This window comes from Monodelphis domestica, chromosome 2 (genome assembly GCF_027887165.1).
Source record: "Monodelphis domestica isolate mMonDom1 chromosome 2, mMonDom1.pri, whole genome shotgun sequence".
NCBI classification, from domain to species: Eukaryota; Metazoa; Chordata; class Mammalia; order Didelphimorphia; family Didelphidae; genus Monodelphis; species Monodelphis domestica.
This window is the reverse complement of record NC_077228.1, coordinates 273,106,890-273,129,380: the sequence shown is the minus strand read 5'-3', so window position 1 is coordinate 273,129,380 and position 22,491 is coordinate 273,106,890. Positions and strand designations below refer to the sequence as shown.

Genomic DNA, 22,491 nt, shown 5'->3' with positions numbered 1-22,491 from the left:
ACGGAATGGCCGAGCTGGAATAACACCAAGAAGCCGAGTTAAGGAAGACTTCCATGTATGTTTCCCTTCACCACAGCCCCAGGGAGGCAGGCAGTGGAAGGGACTCGGGGGAGATCTTTACAGCATCCTGTTCCCTCCTTTTACAAATCAGGCACCCGAGGCTCTCCGAAGGGGCAGAGCTTGAACCCGGACTTAAATTGCCTCCTCTGTGTGTGTGTGTGTTTTAGTCTGGACTTCTCAAGCATTCTATAAAGCAACTTCTAGGCATGAACCAGCTTTTCCCCTTCTCACCTCTTGGGGTACCTGAGCCTAACTTTGAGTGGGGCACTTGGCAACTGCTCCTGAAGTATAGCATCACGGGCGAGTGCCCGTTAATTGGTGGAGAATTGGGAGAAGCTGGGATGAATAAAGACCAGGCTTGGGGGTTTAACCCCATCTGGGTCTTCCAGTTCTAGTGGAGTTCTGTGCAGTCTCTGGGACGAAACCTTTGGGTTTTCAGAGAGACTGCCTCAATTGAACTTGGAAGAAGAGGGTTTTTGGTTTTTGTTTTTAATTTAAACCCTTAATTTCCATCTTAAAACCAATACTGTGTATTGGTTCCTAGGCAGAAGTGTGGTAAGGATAGGGCTAGTATTGGCATGCACACTGGCCCCAGCTGGGGGAGCTGCTCCCTTCCCCCTCTTCCCAGTGCCCATAATGGGGGGTGAGGAGCTCAGAGGCAGCTTGAATTTGCCCTCTGGGTACTCAAACTCGAAAACCTTTGCCCATGCTGTAATGGTAATGGGGGTTAAGTGACTTGCCCAGGGTCACATAGTTTGGAAGTGTCTGAGGTCAAATTTGAACCCAGGATTCCTGGTTCCCAATCTTTGGAGCCACCTAGCTGTCCCCCGCTTTTAAATTGTAAGCTGTAATGTAATGGAACTTTAGGAAGCCTTCCCTGATCTACCTGGATACAAGTAATTCCTTCATCCTCAAGGCTATAGCACTGTTTTCACTCTCTTAAGAGATTTCATATGTCTTGCCTAACATTATGGATCCATATGTACATATGTTCTCTCTTCATGGTAAGAATGCTAAGCTTCTGAGAGCAGGACCAGGGCTGACTTTACCTAGTGCCCAGCACAGGAGATTCTCAACAATGGTTCCTTGATTGGCTTGCCCATTTATCTGAATTCTGGCTAAGCCTGGAGTCAGAAAGACTCATCTTCCTGAGTTCAAATCTGATCTCAGACAGTAGCTGGGTGACTCTGGGAAAGTCACTTCACTCTGGTGGCAAACCACTCCTAGTATCTTTGCCAAAAACAAACAAACAAAAACCCAAATGGGGGGGGGGGGATTTCTCCACAGGTGGCTTAATTTTCTCGTTAACAGGTGAGGAGCTTTGAGCTTACAAACAATCAAGGAAAATCACTTATTACCTTTAATAAAAATATATTATTAATCAGAAATTCTAGAGACAATTGACAATCAAGTGGAGGGATCAAAGGGGTACTAGTAATTTTTCAGGGTTTGTTTGGGGAGTTTTTCAGGAAGGGTTTCTACTGGTAAACTAAGTCACTGAGGCATGGTGTACCAAGCATTTTGTGCCAGCCTTTCTCTATGGTGATTGATGTGCTGGGTTATGAGAATTAGTTCCTATGCATGGGAGTAGGGAATTTCCAAGCACAACTTTGTTGGGAGTTGCAGAAGTTAACCCATGATAGTCTTTTGAGTTTGATCTTTTAGTGGTGTTCTGGGGAAATAATGTGCAAGTATTTGCTCTTATATTTTTCCTTCTGAGACTAGGGAGAGAACAATAATCATATCAATTCCATTAGAAAGGGATGTTGATGGAGATAAATCATACAGAGGGGGTGAGTGGATGATTCCATCCTGCCAAAGAGTCACTTTGTGACCTCCTGACTTCCAAGAGTGACCGTGTCAAGACAGCGTGGCCTGATGGCTCCTGGCAACATCTGACTCCAACAGTTCTTTCTCTGGTGATGAATATCATTCTTTATCATAAGTTCTTCAGAATTGTCCCAGATCCTTGTATTGCTGAGAGTCTTTCACAGTTGATCATCCCACAATATTGCTCTTACTGTGTACAATGTTCTTCCAGTTCTGCTTATTATATTCTGCATCGATTCATGGAGACCTTTCTAGCTCTTTCTGAAATCATCCTGCTCATCATTTCTTATAGCACAGTAGCATTCCATCACTAATGTACACCACAATTTGTTCAGCCATTTTCCAATTTATGGGCATCTCCTCAATTTCCAATTCTTTGCCACAACAAAAAGTGCTCCTATAAATATTTTTGTACAGATGGGTTCATTCTCCTTTTTAAAAAAAATCTCTTTGGGATACAGACCTAGTAGTGGTATTTCTGGATCAAAGAGTATGCATTGTTTAAAGCCCATTGGTCATAATTACAAATTGCCCTCCAGAATGGTTGGATTAGTTCACAACTCCACCAACAATGCATTAGTTTCCCAGTTTTGCCACATCCTCTCCAACATTTATCTTTCCTTTACTGTCATATTGGAAAATCTGATAGGTATGAGGAAATACTACCTTCTTCTTGAGGTGTTTCTTGATACCTTCTGCTGTTAGACAGTGAAGTGGGTAGAATTCAGGTCATGGAGTGAGGAAGACTCATCTTCCTGAATTCAAATCTGCTCTCAGACACTTACTTAGCTGTTGACCCTGGACACCTTAACCTTTTCTGCCTCAGTTTCTCCATATGTAAAATGAGCTGGAGAAAGAAATACCAAACTATTCCAATATCTTTGCCAAGAAAACCCCAAATGTACCACCCCATATCTGTCAGATTGGCTATTATGATAGAAAGGGAAAATAACAAAATTGGAGAGGATATGGGAAATTTGAGACACTAATGCACTGTTGGAGGAGTTTTGAACTAATTCAATCACTGAGGAGAACAATTTGAACCTGTGCCCAAAGAGCTACAAAACAGTACATACCTTCTGACCCAGCAATATCATTACTAGGTTTGTATTTCAAAGAGATAAAAAAAGAAAAGAAAAAGAGGGAGGACCTATATGTATAAAAATATTTAAAGCAGCTATTTTTAGGGGGCAAAGAACTGGAAAGTGAGATGTCCATTAATTAGGGAATGGCTGAATAAGTTAATAGTATATGCTTGTTAGTGGAATATGATTATGCTATAAGAAATGACAAACATGAGGAGCTCAGAAAAACCTGGAAAGACTTACATGAACTGAAGCAGAGTAAAATAAGCAGAAGCAGGGGAACATCATATACAGTGACAGGAATACTGTACAATGAATAAATGTGAATAACAGCTATTCTCAGCAATACAATGATCCAAAACTATCCCAAAGGACACATGATAAAGAATGCCAACTACTTCTAAAGAAAAAGAACTGAGTCTGAAACCAGACCAAAGCAAACATTTTTACTTTTTATTTTTTTTTGTTTGAACTTCCTTCCACAAAAGGATTAATATGGAAAAATGTTTTACATGATTGCAGATGTAAAATCTATATCAGATTGCTTGACATCTCAATAGGGGGTGGAGATGTGGGGGTGGAGGTGGGGAAGGTGGGAGAGAATTTGAGACTCAACAATCTTTGAAAAATGTTGGAAATTGTTTTTACTTGCATTTGGGGGAAAATTAAACTAAATTAAAAAAAAAGAAAAACACCAAATGGGGTTATAAAGAGTCAGACATGCCTGAAAACAACTGCTTCTAGTATCTTTCCCAAGGTTATTTTGTATTAATTTCCAAACTGCTTATTTATGAACATACTCTCTCCTCCATTACAATGTAAACCCTTTGAAGGCAGACACTGTTAAGATTTTATCTTTTTTACATCCAACACAGTATACAACACAATTTCTATTGTTCAGTCATTTTCAATTGTGTCTAACACTTTGTGACCTCATCTGGAGTTTTCTTGGAAAATATACTGGAGTGGTTTGCCATTTCCTTCTTCCATGGAAGATGAAGTTGAGGCAAATAAGGTTAAGTGACTTGCTAGTGTCTGGAGCTAGATCTAAACTCAGGAAGAAGAGTCTTCCTGACTCCAGGTCCAGTGCTCTATGCACTATGGTGCCACCCAGGATGCCCATCTGGCATAACATTAGGTGCTTAAGAAATACTTTTTGAAAGACTTGTACAATAGCTGCGCTCTTTGTGGTGGCAAAGGATTGGAAAATGAGGGGGTGCCCTCTGATTGGGAAATGGCTGAACAAATTGTGATATCCATTGGTGATGGAATACTATTGTACTCAAAGGAATAATGAACTGGAGGAATTCCATGTGAACTGGAATGACCTCCAGGAATTGATGCAGAGTGAAAGGAGCAGAACCAGAAGAACATTATACACAGAGACAGACACACTGAGGTACAATCGAAAGCACTGGACTTCTCTACTAGCAGCAGTGCAATGATTCAGGATGATTCTGAGGGACTTGTGAGAAAGAACACTATCCACATCCAAAGAAAGAACTGTGGGAGCAGAAACCCAGAAGAAAAACAACTGCTTGATCACATAGGTTGATGGGGATATGATTGGGGATGTAGACTAAATGATCACCCTGGTGCAAATATCAAGAATATGGAAATAGATTTTGATTAAGGATACATGTAAAACCCAGTGGAATTGTGTGTTGGCTACAGGAGGGGGTGGGGGGAAGGGGAGGGAAAGAACATGACTCTTGTAACCAAGGAAAAATATTCTAAATTGACTAATTAAATAAAAATTTCAAAAAATAAAAAATTGTTAAAAATGCTTCTTGATTGAATAGAAACAATTTATAAATGGGTGTCAAGTATATAGTCTTGTCACTTACATAAACTAGTCTGATGTGACTTAACACAGTAATGAACAGGCATAATTCTTTTGTTTAAAACCCTTAACCTTTAGTCTTAGAATCAATACTGTGTATCAGTTCCAAGGCAGAAGAGCGGTAAGGGCTAGGCAGTGGGGCTTGTGACTTGCCCAGGGTCACCCAGCTAGGAAGTATCTGAGGTAACATTTGAACCCAGGACCTTCTGACTCTAGACCTGGCTCTCAATCTACTCAACCACCTAGTGAACAGACATAATTCTGAGTGAGAAAGCAGGGGAACAAGTTTAGTAGGGAAGTTCAGGCAGGAGCTAGATGCTCACCTGTTATGAGTAACTGTGGAGAAAATTATTGCATTGGGTGGCAAGTCAGATTAGATGACCTCTAAGATCCCTTATAATACTAAGACTTTTTTACACCTTTTGAGACCAGTATTGAGACCCTTTAGTTCTATCCCTCACACACAGGATAACTTTCTCTCTATCTCTTGTTAGGCCTCAGATTACGATAGCCCTTAAATGCCAATAATTTCCTTAAATCTTTTCTTCCTGCAGAGAGGCTCTAAGGACACAGATATAGGGAAAAGTTAGCTTTTAAGGAGCATTAAGGGCCTATAAATTTTTTATCTCATTTAATTTCACTTATTCAACTGTATTTGTTGAATACCTCTTAGGCATTTTAATTCAGGGGACATTTATTAAATATTTATTATATATAAGGCATTATGAAAAGTATTTGCCTTCATGAAACTTGTATTTTATTGAGAGGGATATGATGTATACATGAGATAGCGGTCAGACGTGTGATTTCATTGGTCTAGGACTGTGGTGGCAAACCTATGGCATGTGTGCTGAAGGGGGCTACTCCCTTCCCTTTCTCAATGCCTGACTGAGGACATTTCTCACATGACCCATCCCTCTACCCAGCAGCCCAATGGGAGTGCTTTCTCCCTGCTCTGTCTGGGGTAAGGGGTGTGTGTGTGGGCTCACATGCAGCATGAGGGTTGCCATTTGGGCATTTGGTTTCTAAAAGGTTCACCATCACTGGTATAGCACATTTCCAATGCAAATTGACCCAGTTTAGGAAAATGTGGGTGTGGGCTCCACCTAAGGGTGTAGGCCTTGCCTGCAGCCTACATTCTCTTTGTTTTGTTTTCAACCATAGCCATGGGCTCAGATGAATCCTCTAATATTCTTTACATATTTGTCTAGTAAGCAAAATTGTGAAGTGAGTAAAGGTTGTCTATGATGCTCTCCTACTTCTGGTGTCCTGGACAACCAACTCACTATAGGGCACTAGCCTCTCCCTTTTGCATGGATAGCATCAAAATGTATCTGCCCTGTGCCCTTTTGCTTCCTTGAACACCTCTGTGATTGGGGGCAGCTAGGGTGACTCTGTGGATAGAGAGCCCAACCTGGAGACTTCCTAGCTATGTGACCCTGGGCAAATCACTGAACCTCAGTTGCCTAGCCTTAACTGCCTTTTCTAGCTTGAGGCCAATGTTCTGTATAGATTCTTAATACAGAACATAAGGGAAGAGGAAGGAAGGAGAGGTGAGAGGAAAAGAAGGAAGGAAGGAAGAAGGAAAGAAGGGAGGCAAGAAGGAAGGAAAGGAAGGAAGGAAAGAAAGAAGGAAGGAAGGAAGGCTATGTGATTTAAAAAGCTCAAAGCTTACTTTTTTTTTTAAACCCTGTACCTTCCATCTTAGAATCAATACTGGGTATTGGTTCCAAGGCAGAAGAGTGGAAAGGCTAGACAATGGGGGTTAAGTGACTTGCCCAGGGTCACACAGCTAGGATGTGTCTGAGGCCCTCTTCTAGGACCTGGCTCTAGATCCACTGAGCCACCCACCTGCCCCTCAAAGATCACTTTTTGAAGAAGCCTTTCCTGATTCCTATACCTACTGAAATATCCAAGAAGAGGGGTTATACAACAATCAGTAATATTTCTGTAAGATGTTATCAATCAAACATTTATTAATTAAGTGCCTATGATGAAGGCACAGTGCTAAGTAAGTGCTGGGGATACAAAGAAGCAAAAAGATAGTCCCTATACTCAAGGAGCTTACAACCTAATGAAGAAGACAACATGCAAACAAATTTAGGCAAAGCAAGCTATGTGCAGGATAAATGGGAAATGAGTAATTAAGAGAAGGAAGGCATTAGAATGAATAGGGTTTAGGGAAGGATTCCTATAGAAGGTGGGATTTCTAGCTGGGATTTAAAGGAAGCCAGGGAGATGAGTAGTCAAGAGATGAGGAGGAAGACCATTCCAGTCGTGGAGGACAGTTAGAGAAAATATCCTAAGACAAAAGATGGAATGTCTCATTTGTGGAATAGCCAGGAGACCAGTGTTACTAGATCTCAGAGTGCATGTCAAGGGGAAAAGAAGTGGCTCAATGGATAGATTGCCAGGCCTGGAAATGGAAGGTCATGGGTTCAAATCAGACCTTAGACACTTAACTATGTGACCCTGGGCAAGTCACTTGACTGTAATTGCCTAAGAATTAGGCATTAGGAATTAAGAATTACTTAGCACTCTTCTGCTTTAGATATCTATTTTAAGAGGGAAGATAAGGGTTTGAAAGGGAAAAGTATACTTTGAGATTAAAGTGTAAGAAAAGTAGAAAGGCAGGAGGGGGCTAGGTGATGAAGGGCTCTGAATGCCAAACAGAGCATTTGACATCTCTGTTAGATGATCTTCTCCCTGACTGCTGTGACAAGTGTTACAAGGGAATCAGCTTAAAAGACTGATATATATATTAATTTAAGGTCGCCAAGGAATCAGCTATGTAATTCCTAAATGAAAAACTCAAGTCAGCCGTCAGCCTTTTTTGGAGTTTAATTACAATAAGAGCAAGAAAGGAATTAGAGATATATATAGAGAGAGAAAGGGGAGAGAAGGGAATAGGGCTTAAATACCCCTTCTGTTTAGGCTGGGCCAAAAGGCCCAAGCCCTTAGATAGCTGGGGCAAAGAAAAGAGATCAGTCCCTATTACTCACGTGTCCAAAATGGAGAAACAGTCTCAGAGGCCCCCACCTTCAGCTTCCTTCAGAGCAAGCTTCCTCAGAGCCCAGGAACCACACCGACCCAAAAACTCCAACCCCCTCCTCGAGTCTCCAGACCCTCCTATCTTTAAGGAAACCATCCAAGTTGCCTCCCCTCAGTCCTCACATCTACCAATCACTCTTCATCAATTTCCCTGTCAATGGAGGCTCTCGCTTAACCCAGGACCGCCCAGAGGTTTCTGGCTTTTGCACATGTCTGTTGAAGGTCATATTTTTCAAATGATTAAATCTTTACTCCTTTGTTACAGCCCTTTCTAAATCCTGTTAACTTGAGTATGGTAGAGATTGGAATAATTAAATTTTGATCTAGGCTGCAGCCCTTACTCAATCCTATTAGGACTGAATAGGGTGGAGATTTATTCCAAGTATCTCCATTGTATCAATTCTAAAATCAATCAAGACTCAAAGAAATTCCTGTTCTATGCTTAAGCATAGGTCAAAGTCCTTTCCATTGTTCAGCAAAAGGTTTCTGTCCTAAAGTAATCTTAAGAAGGGAAGAGAAGGAACCTCCCATGCCAATGGAGTTCCCATTCCAATAGACTATCAGTAAGAAATTTTCCAAGTATGAAATATCCCAATGGTGAAATTTCCAACATTTATAAGTCTAAGGAATTTTGAGGTTTACACAAGTCCACAATCTTAGTATCCTATATGTATATATGTATCCCTACATACATAGCTATCCTGTGTATCACTCATATCCTTACTTTCTGGGCTCCCCTCACTTCTTTTTTTCATTTAGCAAAGACTTATTGACCTCAGACACTTCCTGTGTGTCCTGGGCAAGTCACTTAACCCCATTTGCCAAAACAAACAAATCCCCAACTTACTTACTACCATAGTCCTTACTATGTACTAAGTGCAGGAGGATAAAAAACCATAAGATGTTATCAATCTTCTGGCATCTTGGGGTGTGGTTGGTTTTAGGTGTCCGGAAAACAGTAGAATTTTGTTGGTTTGGGTTGGTTTTCCCAAGAGACTAAGATCCCTGTCTTGTCCAGAATGGAACTGCACTGGTCCCTCATGGGCCTGATTCCTTTTCTTTTTTCTTTCTTTCTTTTTTTTTGATTTGAGAAATTTATTTAATTAATTGATTTAGAATATTTTTCCTTGGTTACATGATTCATGTTCTTCCCTTCCTGATTTCAGTATCGATTGGTACAGAAACTTTGACCTGCTCAGTTTTTCTTTTTAATAAACTCTTACGTTGTCTTAGATTCAGTAGCAGAAGAGCAGTAAGGGCTTTTGGGGTTAAGTGACTTGTCCAGGGTCACACAGCTAGGAAGTGTCTGAAGTCACATTTGAACCCAGAACCTCCCACCTCCAGGTCTGACTCTATCTATTTAGCCACCCAGATGCTCCCTACTGTTTTTCTGACTTGGGCCAGTTTGGTCCTCCACTCCCCAAAGGCTCTCCTCATTGGGGATGTTCTTAACTAGTATTAGACATCCTCTTTAGCACCCTGCAGCTTAGAACTCCTGAGCTCAAGTGATCTGCCAGCCTCAGCCACCCCAAATAGTAAGGCTGCACCACTGCCTCTGAAGTCTCATTTCCCACCTGATAGGATTCATTTGGGTCTTCTTTGCCTTCTCCACAAATCTCCTGTAACCTCCACCACCTTGGTTTTATGAAACTCCAAGTTTATCTTTGTCCCATGGGAACTTGCCTTCCAGAAGCTCCCAGACCAACCCATGTCCCAGACTGAACTCAGGTCATCAAGCACCCATTGAGCACCCTGGATAGGAGTGCTGGATGGAATCAGGTCTTAAGTACCCCTTTGTCTTCTAAGTTTCTCATCTATATAGGCTTCTCCCAGGGATTCCAGGCTAATCTTTTTGCCTAGCTCCCAGGTAACCATTCAGTGTTTTCTCTTTGGTTAGATTCCCTAAGGCAGTGATAGGGAACATTTTAGAGATGGGACTGCTTGACTCTGTCTTCACTCCCACCCCCCCCCCAGCCAGGTGTGATATACTCCCTCACCCCCCTCATAGGGAAGGGAGGAAGCCCTCCCATTGGGCTGATGAGTGGAGGGGTGGGGGAAGTGAGGAATGTCCTCAGCAGTGTAGACCTCTCTACACTGGAGAGGAGTGGCTGGAGCACTCTGCTACCCTCCACCTCTGCCACTTGTGACCCACTGTGTGCTCTCATTGGCTGCTGGGCAGAGGGGTGGGGCATGTGAAAAAATGTCATATGCACAGTAGGGGGGGAGGGGAACAGCTTCACTGAAATCCCTCTGCCTTTCTAGTAGTAATGAGTTCTGGGAGGGAGGACAGCCCACAGAGAACATGCTACACAGAGTACCCTACATGCCATCTTTGGCACTTGTGCCATAGGTTTGCCATCACTGCCCTAAGATATAAGTAGAACCCTAAGTTCTTTAGTTTGATGGAAATTCCTATTCATGGTGTTCTCCCCCCTCCCCCTTGCCCCCATTGTTCTCAAAGTCTCAGCTTGGCTCTATGTGGTGGTGTTGGGTGTGCATGTATGACTGTGTGGTGGCCATAAGAGCATTGTTTCTCTCATGCTGATTAAAGACTTAAAGATGTTTTTTTTTTTGTAAATGCTTTGGTGGTTCTGTGTTTTACTAGGGTGACCTATTTGGAGGCCCCAGAGAGATTAGAAGTTGTTGCTGCCTGAGCCACCTTCCAGGTGTGAGAATCCCACAGGAACAGGAGTTCCAATCAAGAATCAACTGGATAGGTTGGCTGGGTGAGTGAAAGTCTCATGTATTTGGGAAATGGAACCTTTCTTTAATCAGGAGTTAATCTATGGGCAATCACAGAGATGTGGGTGCCCCAGCAGGTCCTGAGGAAAGGATGGCTGCCAGAAATGTCCTCAGATGTGGACCAGGTACCTGTAGGTACTTAAATCTGACTCTAAGCACTTTTTTTTTTTTTGTGGCCAAAATGCGGTTCAGTTCAGCCTAGAAAGTGCAACCTTCATAATATGTATGTGTTTGGTTTTGTGAATGTGTGTTTGGGTATATGTATGTGAGTGAAGCAAGGGAGCAGTGTATCTCTCCTCACCCTTACCCTACTGGAAGCAGGAGATGGGATGTTGTGGTACAGATGAGATACAAACATAGAGAAAGAATCAGTCTGGATGGTTGGCTGAAGCTTTGATTGAAAGTGGAACTACTAGAGGGTTGGAGTCTTAAGTTACTAAATCCCAATGTGTTTAAATTTGGATAACTGCTTTGGACCAATTTAAATGGAGGAAAAGTTCCTCAATGGCTTGAAATGCTATATAACTTGAGATTTTTCTTTTTTGGTATGTTACATTTTTTATTAGGTAAATTTTAATTTTTGATAATTTTGTTTTCTCATCTGTATTTATTTATTTGTTTACCAATTACATATTACAACAAATTTCTACACAAGTTTTCCCAAGTTGTATGATCTAATTTATCTCCCTTCCCTCTCTTGGTGCTGGCAGGTGATTCAATCTGAGTTATACCTGTATTATGCAGAACATATTTTTATATCATTCATTTTTGCTATTAATCTTATAAAATCAAAACCCCAAAATATAATCCCAAATAAACAACTGAAAAATCATGTGCTTTCATCTATATTCTGACTCCAACAGTTCTTTCTCTAGAGGTGGAGAGCATTCTTCTTTGTCATAAGTCCCTCAGAATTGTCCTGGATCATTATATTGCTGATAGGAGCTAGGTCTATCATATTTGATCATTCCACAGTATTTCAGTTACTGCGTACAATGTTCTCCTGGTTCTGCTTATTTCAGTCTGCATCAGTTCATGCAGGCCTTTCTAGCTCCTTCTGAAATCATCCTGTTCATTATTCCTTATAGCACAATAGAATTCCATCACTGTCATATACTACAATTTGTTCAGCCGTTCCTCAATTGGTGGACATTCCTTCAATTTTCAATTCTATGCCACCACAAAAAGAGCTGCTCTAAATATTTTTGTACAAGGAGGTCCTTTCCCCTTTTTTTAGTATCTCTTTGGGATATAGACCCACTAGTGGTATTACTGGATCAAAGGGATCATGTTTTATAGCCCTTTGGGCATAATTTCAAATTGCCTTCCAGAATGGTTGGATCAGTACACAGCTCTACCAGCAATGCATTAGTGTCCCAATTTTGCCACATTCCCTCCAACATTTATCGTTTGTCTTTAATGTCATTTTGGCTAATCTGATAGGTGTGAGGTGGTACCTCAGTTATTTAATTTGCATTTCTCTAATCAAGAGGAATTTAGAATATTTTTTCATATGATTATTGATAGCATTGATTTCTTTATTTGAAAACTGCTTATTGATATCCTTTGACTGTCAATTGGGGAATGGCGTATCCTTATATATTTGATTTAGTTCTTTATGTATTTGGGAAATGAGACCTTTATCAATGTAAAATTTTTTCAAAATTCCTTTCTAATCTTGGTTTCATTGATTTTGTTTGTACAAAACCTTTTAAATATAATCAAAATTATTCATTTTATATCTTGTTTTGGTCATAAATTCTTCCCTTCTCCATAGATCTGACAGGTAAACTATTCTATGTCCTCCTAATTTATTTATATCACCCTGTGTAAATCTTATACCTATTTTGAGCTTATCATGGTATAGGGTGTGATATATTGGTCTATACCTAGTTTCTGCCATATTGTTTTCCATTTTTCCCAGCAGTTTTTGTCACAGTGAATTCTTATCCCCAAAGCTGGGATCTTTGGGTTTATCAAACACTAGATGCTGAGATCATTTACCCCTATTCTAGTTCTATAGAATAGTTTCTTGGTAGTTTGATAGGTACAGCACTGAATAAGTAAATTAATTTGGGTAGGATTGTCATTTTTATTAAATTAGTTCAGCCTACCCATGAGCAATTAATGTTTTTCCAATTGTTTAGATCTGACTTTATTTGTGTGAAAAGCATTTTGTAATTGTGTTCATATAATTCCCGTGTTTGTCTTGGCAAATAGAACCAAATATTTTATACTGTCTAGAGTTATTAAGATTTTTTTTATAATGGTTATAATAAAAATTTTTATAAGCTTCTCATAGAAGCTTGAGAACTCAAGAGATTTCTCTAAAACAACTTTAAATGCTTACAGTTTAATTGTTAGCCAATAATGTTTGAAATGTACTCACTGTTGATTTCCTAAAAGCTGAGAATATAGAACTAGTGATCTGGGTATCAGAATCTCCAGCAGGAGCCAAAGGAAAGGTCCAGGATTCATGACATTATATTTTAATGTTTTCCTTTACCGCTTTTAGCATGGTGAATGCAGAAAGTATTATATATCAACAGCAGTTAATTTTTTAATCATACCAGTAATGAGATGCATTTTTATTCTAGGTATTAACTCTACATTTAAATGTTATGATTTCAAAATTTTTTAGCTATTACTTCTGTCTTGAGAACATAGGACTTTTCTGATTAACATGTATGTGTTCTGGTGCATAAGAAAGTTAATTTGTGTTTGGTAAGCTATATCCTTTACTGGTTATTGCAAACGGACAAGAAAATTTGGGGGAAATATTTTGTGACTAATAGTAAAACAAAAACAAAACCTTGAGTGTTTTAATTGAATGGCTCCTCTTGGAAGTGGTATTTCTCTAAGACCAAAAGAGAGATGTTGGGGAATAGCTGATGCAAATGCAATGTTTTTGTGGAGTAAAAATGAGAACTAAATCAGAACCCTTATGCCCTGTCATTCCAGTCATTTTCCTAGGGAGAAAAAACTCGCAGACAAGGTTACCCTAGAGCTTGAACCTGAAGGAGTCCATCTAAGACATCTGTACAGGGAAACGTGAGCCAAATGGGAAGGACTTCACCAAGTCTCCGAAGATTCCTAATATAGCCAAGTATCAGTACTCTTTGTTCTCCCTTCCCTTGGTCCATTAGATTTTTTTTCAACACATGTCCTTGGGCCAGCTATAGAATTTGGTCTGGTTATCCCCCTCCCCCCCACCCTCTCCCCACTGGAATTCTGACCTTTTCTGAGCAAGGTAGGTTCCTTTTGAGATGGGAAATTATTCCACCCTGAAAACTAGACAAGTCAAAAGGTTGTCCTCACAGATAACTAGCAAAGTTTCAATTCAGCTGTGTTTTATTTTGCTTTGAGGTTCTGTGTGGTATTTGTTGTTTTGGAGTTTGCATAAATATTCATATATTCAGTATGTGAAGAACTGTGGAATGTAATTATTTCTTAATCTGATGTCAGAAGAAGAGTGGAGCCTGAGTTTTTATGGATATAGTTCTAACAACAACCCTAAACATGACTGGAGAGTATAGTCATTTGGTTAAATTGTATGGGAAGGGAATTAGTAGAAATGCTATGGAGCAAATTGGTCAGTGATGCAAGCAGCCTAATGGGGTGTCTTTTGGTGGTAACTGCAGGTGTAGCTCTGTATCACAGGGAAGCTGAGAGTGTGCTCCGCAATCTTCTCTAGAAAGAAACTTCAGTTTTATACTTGGCAGATTCTATATGTGACTGCGCATCATTGCTAATTTCTACCTGGGAGTTAATATTCCAGTTTCGGGGAGCACTTCTCCCTTATTTTAGTTATGTCCCTCTTTTCTCTTGTTATGGCAAGTTTTCTATAATCAAGAAAGGTGATGTAGTCCTAGCTAGGCTGATGCTGAGATCCATATAGGAAGTGAGATGGGAGGGATGGAGAATTTTTAGTCATGCAAACAATGAAGCAGATGAATCTTAAATTTGTCGCCTACTTGTTAATCCTTATGAGGCCTTTGGAGATATGAGGTCATAAGAATAATTGGAAAATGTTGTAGTTTGTGACACCAAGGTATAAGTCTATTTAGTGAGTCTAGTGGAGCTTAGACTTTGATCAAGTCAATTTACTTATCAGTAGGAAAATATGATCTTGTTACCCCAGGTGGACACCATTCACTTGGATGTGGTGTTTCAATTTGGTATTATTTAACATATATATAGAGAAGGAACAAGAGTTCAACAGCCCTGAAGTCAACTTTTTTTTTTCGTAGTGGTTAATGTGAGTAAAATGTTCAAACCATTTGAGCATGGTTATGGTTAAATAAACAGTTAAAGTGAATTAAGGGATTTTGTTTTTAGTTCTCAGCATCTCATTCTCCAGAGGGGAAAATGAGAATGTGAAATGAGTTTCTCATTCTCTACAAGGGGAAGAGAAATGTATAATTTTTAATCTTGAGAATATTGAATTTAATTGTAAAATGATTTTGAATTTGAAATCGTCATGCAGGCATTAAAAATTTCCCCCTGGTTTTATAATAGGATGTTCAATTAGAATTTTTATTTAGTATTGGCTAGTATTTTAAAATTTCTTTATAGGGGCAGTTAGGTGACTCAGTGGTTTGAGAGCCAGGCCTGGAGATGGGAGGTCCTAAGTTCAAATCTGGCCTCAGACACTTTCCAGCTATGTGACCCTGGGCAAGTCACTAGACCCCCATTGCCTAGCCCTTACCACTCTTCTGCCTTGGAACCAGTATATAGTATTGATTCTAAGATGGAAGAAAAGGATAAAAAAAATGTTCTTTACACAAATGGTGAGTTGGGGTCACAAATCTTGATAAACCTGTTGTATTTTCTTTCTTTTTTGCTTTTCTTATTTCCATAGTTTAATTTAGTATCTATTTTTAATGTTGCTTTTAACTACACAACTCCTTTGGTATTATTAGTCAAACTGTATTTTCTTAGGAAGTTTAACTTACATATATATATTTCTACTTGCTATAAGTGGGTTTTAATAGAAATAATAAAATGTTAAAAACTAGCCAATGAGGTTACTTTTAATACTGTTCAAAGCGCCAGTATCAATTAATTTTTAAGGACCAATGGAACATTTTAATCAGGCCAAAATTACTGAATGTCTATTGTGGCCAAGAGCATACTTGGACATATTGGACATATTGGACAATTCAGTGATAGATTTCTCATGTTTTCTTCTCTAGCAATGAAACTGTTTGAGAATCTGTCTATTGCAAAGGAGATTTCAACAAAAGAAGGCCACTGAAGTCTACCTTGGATCCCCAAGACCTGAAAGACAAAATAGACTGTGGGAAATGGGGAAGTGTTTTCTGTTAAGGTTTTTTTCCTTCTAAACCCTTACTTTCTGTCTTGGAATCAATGCTGTGTATTGGTTCCAAGGCAGAAGAGTGGTAAGGGCTCAGCAATGGGAGTTAAGTGACTTGCCCAGGGTCACACAGCTAGGAAGTGTCTGAGGCCAGATTTGAATCTACGACCTCCCATCTGTAGGCCTGGCTCTCAATCCACTGAGCTACCCCCTCTGTTAAGATTTTCTTGAAGCAGAGTGCCTGCTTTCTGGCCATCATTGCATCTCTGCCAATGAGGAGAAGCCAGCTGTCTATGCTAGGTCCTTCGTCTTCCTACTACTATTGGTAACAGAGGGTCAGAGTCTCCTTGGCACACTGCCCCTTGTTATGGTCAGTGTAACTGCTATGAGTAGAAGGGGGAAATTACAACCTTGTTTTATGAAACTCTAAATTTACCTTTGACCCATGGGAAATTGCCTTCAAGAAACTCCAACTGACCCATGTCAGACATCAAGAATCCATTGAGCACTGTAAGGGGAAAAGGGGTTTATTTATATAAAAAAGGTTGGACTGGATTATATTTAAATATAGGGTCACCAGGAATTTAATTTATTCCAAAGAGATTTATTTACAAAATATAGAAAGAATGAAGTAGGAAATCAGAGAGGATAGGGTACGATATCTAGCCTAAGCACTAAGTAATTTACTCCCAGTCCCTGGCTCAACCCAGTCAGGGAGAGTTAATTTAGCCAGAGAGGCCTTAGCTGAGGACCTGGGGAAGTCTCTCTCAAGAGGTAGGTCTCTCCTGAGGCTACCTTCTTCAGAAAATATCCAGGAAAAGGAGTCGGCTTTTTTCATTCATGCTGTAAGTCCAAAAGAAGAGATTTAAGAACAGCCTCACCAGGAACAGGGTCTTAGGTCCAGTCAGTAGATTCTTCTCCAGTATCAACTCCAAAGAATGAAGAACTCCCTCTCACAGGAAGTTCTACTCCAACTAGAACTCCAAGTAAAACTGTACTCAGGAAGTTGTTACTCCCTTTTAAAGACACTTTTTTTTGCATCACTTCCTGTGCCTTCCCCTATTTTTACATCTACCAATCACAGTTGAAGCTTTGCTTTAGGACTGCCCAGGGGCAGTCAGTTTAATTCTGGCTCATCACCCACTATTGCACATGTGCATCACAGACCTCCCCCACTCAAGTATGAATGGGGTGTTTATACCTTTGGTGATTAAATCTAAAAATGGGCAGGGGTTACAATTTAATCTTCATAATCAGGGGAGAGTTAAATTTAATTTTCACAGCATCCTGGATGGAATCAGGTCTTAAGTACCTTTTTTCTTCTAAGTTTCTCTTAGCATGTAGGCTGTTCTCAGGGATTCCAGCCTAATCCTCTTTGCCTGGCCCTCATGTAACCAGGCAGTTGTTTCTCTTTGGTTAGATTCCCTAAGGAATAAGTAGAATAACAAATTCTTTAGTTTGGTGGAAATTCCCATTCATGTTTTGTTTTGTTTTTTCTTTCCTGGAGATAATGTTCCCAGAGTCTGAGAGCTTGGCTCTGTATGGTGCATGTATGACTGTGTGGTGGCCATAAGAGCATTGTCACCCTTGTCCTGATTAAAGACTTGTTCATTTGTAATTGCTTGGGTGGTTCTGCGTTTTCCCAGCCTCTTCACTGGGAACTCGATAGGCCTTGTTACTCATACTTCAGCAGAACCCTCTGCCCTTTTCATATTGATCATAAGCTCTTTTGAGGGTAACTTTCAAGTTTCTTTTGTGTTGAACTGTAAGCTCCTTGAAGACAAGGATTTTCTTTTTCTTTGTGCAGAAATGAGCAAAACTTGACCTAAAATGGTATTTAACATACCATTAGCATCCCATTGATATCGCAGTTTGCTCCCCTCAAGTGGAAAGTGAACCATGGGTAAAGTTACACAGACCAAAGTGGAGGTTGGGCAAAGTGATGGCAGTTCCATAGAGACCAAGGGCAATAACTGCCCAAGCAAACGCCCCCTTCCTTAGTAACTGGGATAGAAAGCATTCCTGAGAACTTCTACTTACCTCTTACACTTTACTCTCGCTAACTCTGTACTTTTACTTACCACACTTCTTCACCTTCCCTTAATTGCTAACTTATTATACTAGAGACTCTATTACTATATTCCCTTATATTAAAGCTTGTTTCTGCATAATGATGTCAGTTTGAACCATCAATTAATTCTTGGGATAAGACCCAATTAGCATTAACCCCATCAATTTCTTGTCTCTAAAAATGCAATTCTTATTTATTTCATTTCTTATTCAAAATTCTGATTTCTTCTCTTTCATGAACTTTGGTCTGGTCAAACTATCCTACTAGTTTGCCTCTTAGAATCCCTGGCTTCTTTCAAAACTCAGTTCAAGTACTACCTACTATGAGAAGCCTTTCCTGATTTCTCAATTCCTACCTTCACGTCATTTAACATTTGAGGAAATGAAAGCCCATAAGGGAATAATTTGCCCAGTGAATGTCACATAGTAAGAAGCAGAATTGAAATTTGAACCCAGAGTCTTTGATACCAAAGGCAATTTTCTTTCTACATCACAATGCTTCTCCTCCCTTGGCCTACCTAGTGAGACTGGACTTCCCTAAGAGTGGTGGAGCCTGACCAAAGGTCAGAAGAGGTATCATGAGAACAACAGGGCTGGCTCTCCTGAACCAGAAGAAATGTGGACAACAAATGGAACTATTCATCACAGAGCTGCTGGGCAGGTACTGAAATCAAAGATGGAAGAACATTCAGAGATTCAGGAGGTGAGACTGATATAGGTGTGTTCTTGTTGTTTTTCCACTCACCACTCTATTTCTTCTAGTCTAACACTCTGACAGATGCTCACTGTTGTAATGCTGAAAATGACATGAGAGAAATTTGAAGCAAGTTATATGATGCCTCAGAATGGATGTTTACCCTCAAGGAAAGCCCCAGAGGGAAGACTGAGTGAAGAGTTTTCAGCCTTTTCCTCCCCAGAGACCTACAAAAGGAAGAAAAGCTCCAAGAATCTGAAATTAGCCCTCAGGTAGAAAAAACTCTACAAAGGACAGACTCAGTTTAGGGTCAGTCAGCTCTTAAATATTTAATTCCCATTTATTTAGAGTTCCATCAATCTGTATACACTATTTATATTAAAAACAAAGGAAGCTGGGGCTTCTAGCAAAAATATACATTTCAGTTTTGGAGATTGTTATGACACAAGGGGGAGCGGCAGCTTTGAGCATCTGCACAAAATGGGGGCTGGGGAGGGAAAGGTTGGATGGTCAGGCACAGTGTCTTCCTTCACAGCATCAGGCAAGGACAGACCCCTCCCCGCCGGAGTGTGCAAAGCTGTTCCAGGATGCCTGCCCCAGAGAGGGGAGCTAGAGGTCCTGCCTCAGGAACTTCTGACCCCAATACCAAGCCAGGGGTAGACTTGATGAAGACAGAATAAAGAAGGGAAGGGGTAAGTCTGGTTCCTCTTCCTCCTCTTTCCCCCCAAAAGCATACGGAATGGGGAGAGGGTAAGTTGCTGGGATTTCCTTTCTTCTTCCCCTTTTCATTTCTTCCCACCAACCCATTAAAGGCTGCCAGCAGCCTGAAAGGCCCCACCACCAGTGCCCCCAACTATCTTCTAGACTGTAGGAGCCCAGCTTTGATCCCCCTGAAATTGAGTCCTGGGTTCCAGTCCCAGTTCTGCCAGTATGACCTTAGGCAAATTGTTTTACGTCTCTGGGAGCTGGAGTGGATGGTCTGATGTTTCTCTTAGGTTTGACTTCCTAGGAATATTCCTAGGCTGTGCCCCAGACCTTAAGGCCTACCTTGAAGGTAGGAGAAGCTACAATTTTAAAAATGGCCCAGACCTCTCCTGGTGGTGGGGAGGAAGTGTAAGGGATGAGCCAGGAATGAGAGGGGTGGTTCACGGAAGCACCTAGATGCGGAGCTGGGTCAGATCAGGCTGTCTGACCTCCTCGTGGCCCAACAGGGCAATAGGCTGGTGGGTGAGAGGTGGTAGTGGTAAACTTTGAGGAAAAGGGAGAGGTCCACGCTAGGCTACGGAAGATTACACAAAATAAAATGTTTTGCTCTCACCTCTTTCAGTTAAGTTCATGATCAGGTGCTGGGCAGGCCAGGGTATCTGCTGAGTCAATAGAGATGCCTTGTTCACTTAGAATTTCTTATTTATGCCCTTTCAAGCAAAGGGAATGCAGCTCGCCCAGTCTAACAGCCTGTGAGCCTGGGATCTATGTGTGGCCCCTGGAACCCTGTCCTGCTTAGGGAAAGGGGATGGAACCTGTGATTAAAGTGAATTCAGTGCTTGTGGTAGGTGCCAGCATGGTGGCTCTGGGGAGTGCAGAGGGGCTGTTAGGACGTGGGGAGCAGCACCGCTTCTCCATACCCTCTGAGGAAGGGGGAAGGTTAAGCTCAAACTAGGTTTGAGACATCTAGATACTGGTATTGGAGTCTGGGCAGACTTAGTAATGAGATGTGGGGTTGGCATGGTTATATCCCACCAACTAGTCTCCTGTCTTGGGACTCTCAGCCTTCAAAGTGAAATTAGCCCTGAGGCCTGCTCCAGGCAGGGCTGTGGCTCTCCTTTCAACTGTCCAACAAACATCATGGGGCTTGCTTGCTGCTCCCAGAGGGGCTCACATACCCTCCTCCTGGTGTCCAGCCTCCATGTCAGTCAGCACCAGAGGCTGCGGTAAACACCAACATGGAAGACCAGTTAAAAGAACAGAAACGATACCAGGCATTAATGTGGCCTGCTGCTAAAGCCCATACATAACTGGCCCCAGAAGGGCTATTTGTGAAGTCCAAGGCAGCGAGGGGAGTGCCCCTCTTCTGGTCTGCATATTCGCTCCATTTCCTAAGGGTCACTACTCCCCACCTCTCATCACCAACTTCCCAGGAGAACTGGAAAGGAAGCTGGAGACAGCTGGGGGATGGCGTCACTGGGTTCCAAAGGAGAAAGGAATCTTGTCAATCACTAAAGGCTGGGAGGGGGACAGGAGCCTTGAGCATATGCCCAGCTTAGTGTTTCTTTGGGATGTCTCACACACACATTTTACACTATGAAAATGAGAGCTGAGAAGCTTGGCACCTCCTCCACCTTTCTGTCCCAGTAGAATGGAGGGATAGACGGGCCTCAGCCAGCTATGGAAAAAAAGAAGAGGCCCTGTTCTAGTTTTTGCTGGTGAGATAATACAAACCTGGTTCTGAGAGACAGACAAAAAGAGGGAAAAATAGAGACAGAGACAGACACTGTGTGTGTGTGTGTGCGCACGCGCGCTCACACAAGTGAAAGTCTGGACTGCTCCAGGAGCAATGCCAAGTGCTTCTGGGCAAAGTCAACGGAACTGCGGTTTGGACAGTGCTTCCTTAGGCCTGCCCACCTTGTGTCCTTCAGCACCAGGGTATTTAGTACCTGGAGAGCTCACATGTGGCCTAGACCACTCTGGGCAGGGGCTGCTTGACAGCTCCTTTGCCTCAGGGCTTCAGTACATGTCCTTATAGATCTCCTGAAGCAGTGGATGCAATGAGGTCTCCGTTTCAGTTTTTTTGATTTTCTGCATTATCTGGGCGTGCTCTGTCACCAGCTGCCTTAAGTCAGCCATCTTCTGCAGCAGCTTGGGGAAGAGGTACTGGGCATCGGGATGGTTGGCTTGCAGGTGGAACTCCAGAGCCCTTAGGATGTTGTCTTGAATCTCCTCCACTTGTTTGACATTGATGAGTCCAGGGCGATCTATGGGGAGAAGGGAGTATTTGGGGAGAGGGGCTTGGTGGCCATCTCCAACCCATTCCTGTGTTGCTCCCCTAGGGCATGATCATCTACATGGTAACTTTCCAGGTAGCTCTGCTTTTTCTCAAGCTGCTTCCCTACTACCTAATTCTCTCCTCTGTCTATCTAAGGTTACTGCCAAATGTCAGGCTGACTTTCTAGTGTGAGATCTTGGGTCAGAAAGGGGGCAGATACCTGTACTGGATCTGAAGGGAACACCTAAATGTGTTTTGTAGGTCACTTCACCCACTTATAACTGAACTTAACATGTAGATGAGGGAGGAGGGCAACATGATGGAGTGAAAGTCACTGTAAGACCTTGGGCAAGCTACTTTATGTCCCCAAGTCTATTTTCTCACCTGTAAAATGGGAATGATCCAAGCACCATCTATCTTTTAGGGCAGTTGTGAAGACTGCAGTAACACATAAAGTGATATAAAATTGGAGCTATTACTTATAATTCGAACCCCCTTAATCTACAGTGAGAATGCCAAGACTATCATCTGGCAAGCATGATCAGTGTGGCATAAGTTCTTTGGACCCAGGGTGCAACATAATGGGAATCAAGTTATCAGCATCACAGTTCTCTCTGATGAGAACAACTCCATCTTCAGAATAGACAGAAAGGATCTGGAAGGCAGTGAAAGCAGAATTCCAGTGTGGATAGAGGCAGGGGAGGACAGGGCAGAGTGGCTAGAAACCAATGTGGCCTTCAGAGGACCTGACCTCAGATCTCAGCTTCCCAACAGATGATTTCAGGCAAGTCACTTATTTAATTGATGTGGACCTGG

The 22,491-nt window shown here is 41.5% G+C and overlaps 1 protein-coding gene and 1 long non-coding RNA gene across 17 annotated transcripts in view; one reads left to right on the top strand and one right to left on the bottom strand.

The window, feature by feature from the left end:
- Positions 1–10,073: 10,073 nt before the first annotated feature.
- LOC103098808 (uncharacterized) lies at positions 10,074–19,364 on the top strand. Of its 3 annotated transcripts, none has more exons than XR_008916526.1 (6): positions 10,074–10,219; positions 10,475–10,595; positions 13,573–13,717; positions 15,807–18,659; positions 18,761–18,964; positions 19,228–19,364. It is a non-coding gene; the product is annotated as an uncharacterized LOC103098808 (long non-coding RNA). The 3 variants fall into 3 exon arrangements; XR_462439.3 differs by having other exon boundaries at positions 10,075–10,219; positions 18,521–18,659; XR_008916525.1 differs by lacking the exon at positions 13,573–13,717 and having other exon boundaries at positions 10,075–10,219; positions 18,521–18,659.
- The window catches only part of PPARD (peroxisome proliferator activated receptor delta), an 84,802-nt gene continuing 81,306 nt past the window's right edge, over positions 18,996–22,491 (bottom strand). For all 14 annotated transcript variants that reach the window (XM_056818085.1, XM_056818086.1, XM_056818084.1 and 11 more), the window contains one exon: positions 18,996–21,664. In XM_056818085.1, coding sequence (XP_056674063.1) covers positions 21,417–21,664 — 248 coding nt within the window. In that variant the 3' untranslated portion in view covers positions 18,996–21,416. The remainder of the gene's footprint in view (positions 21,665–22,491) is intronic.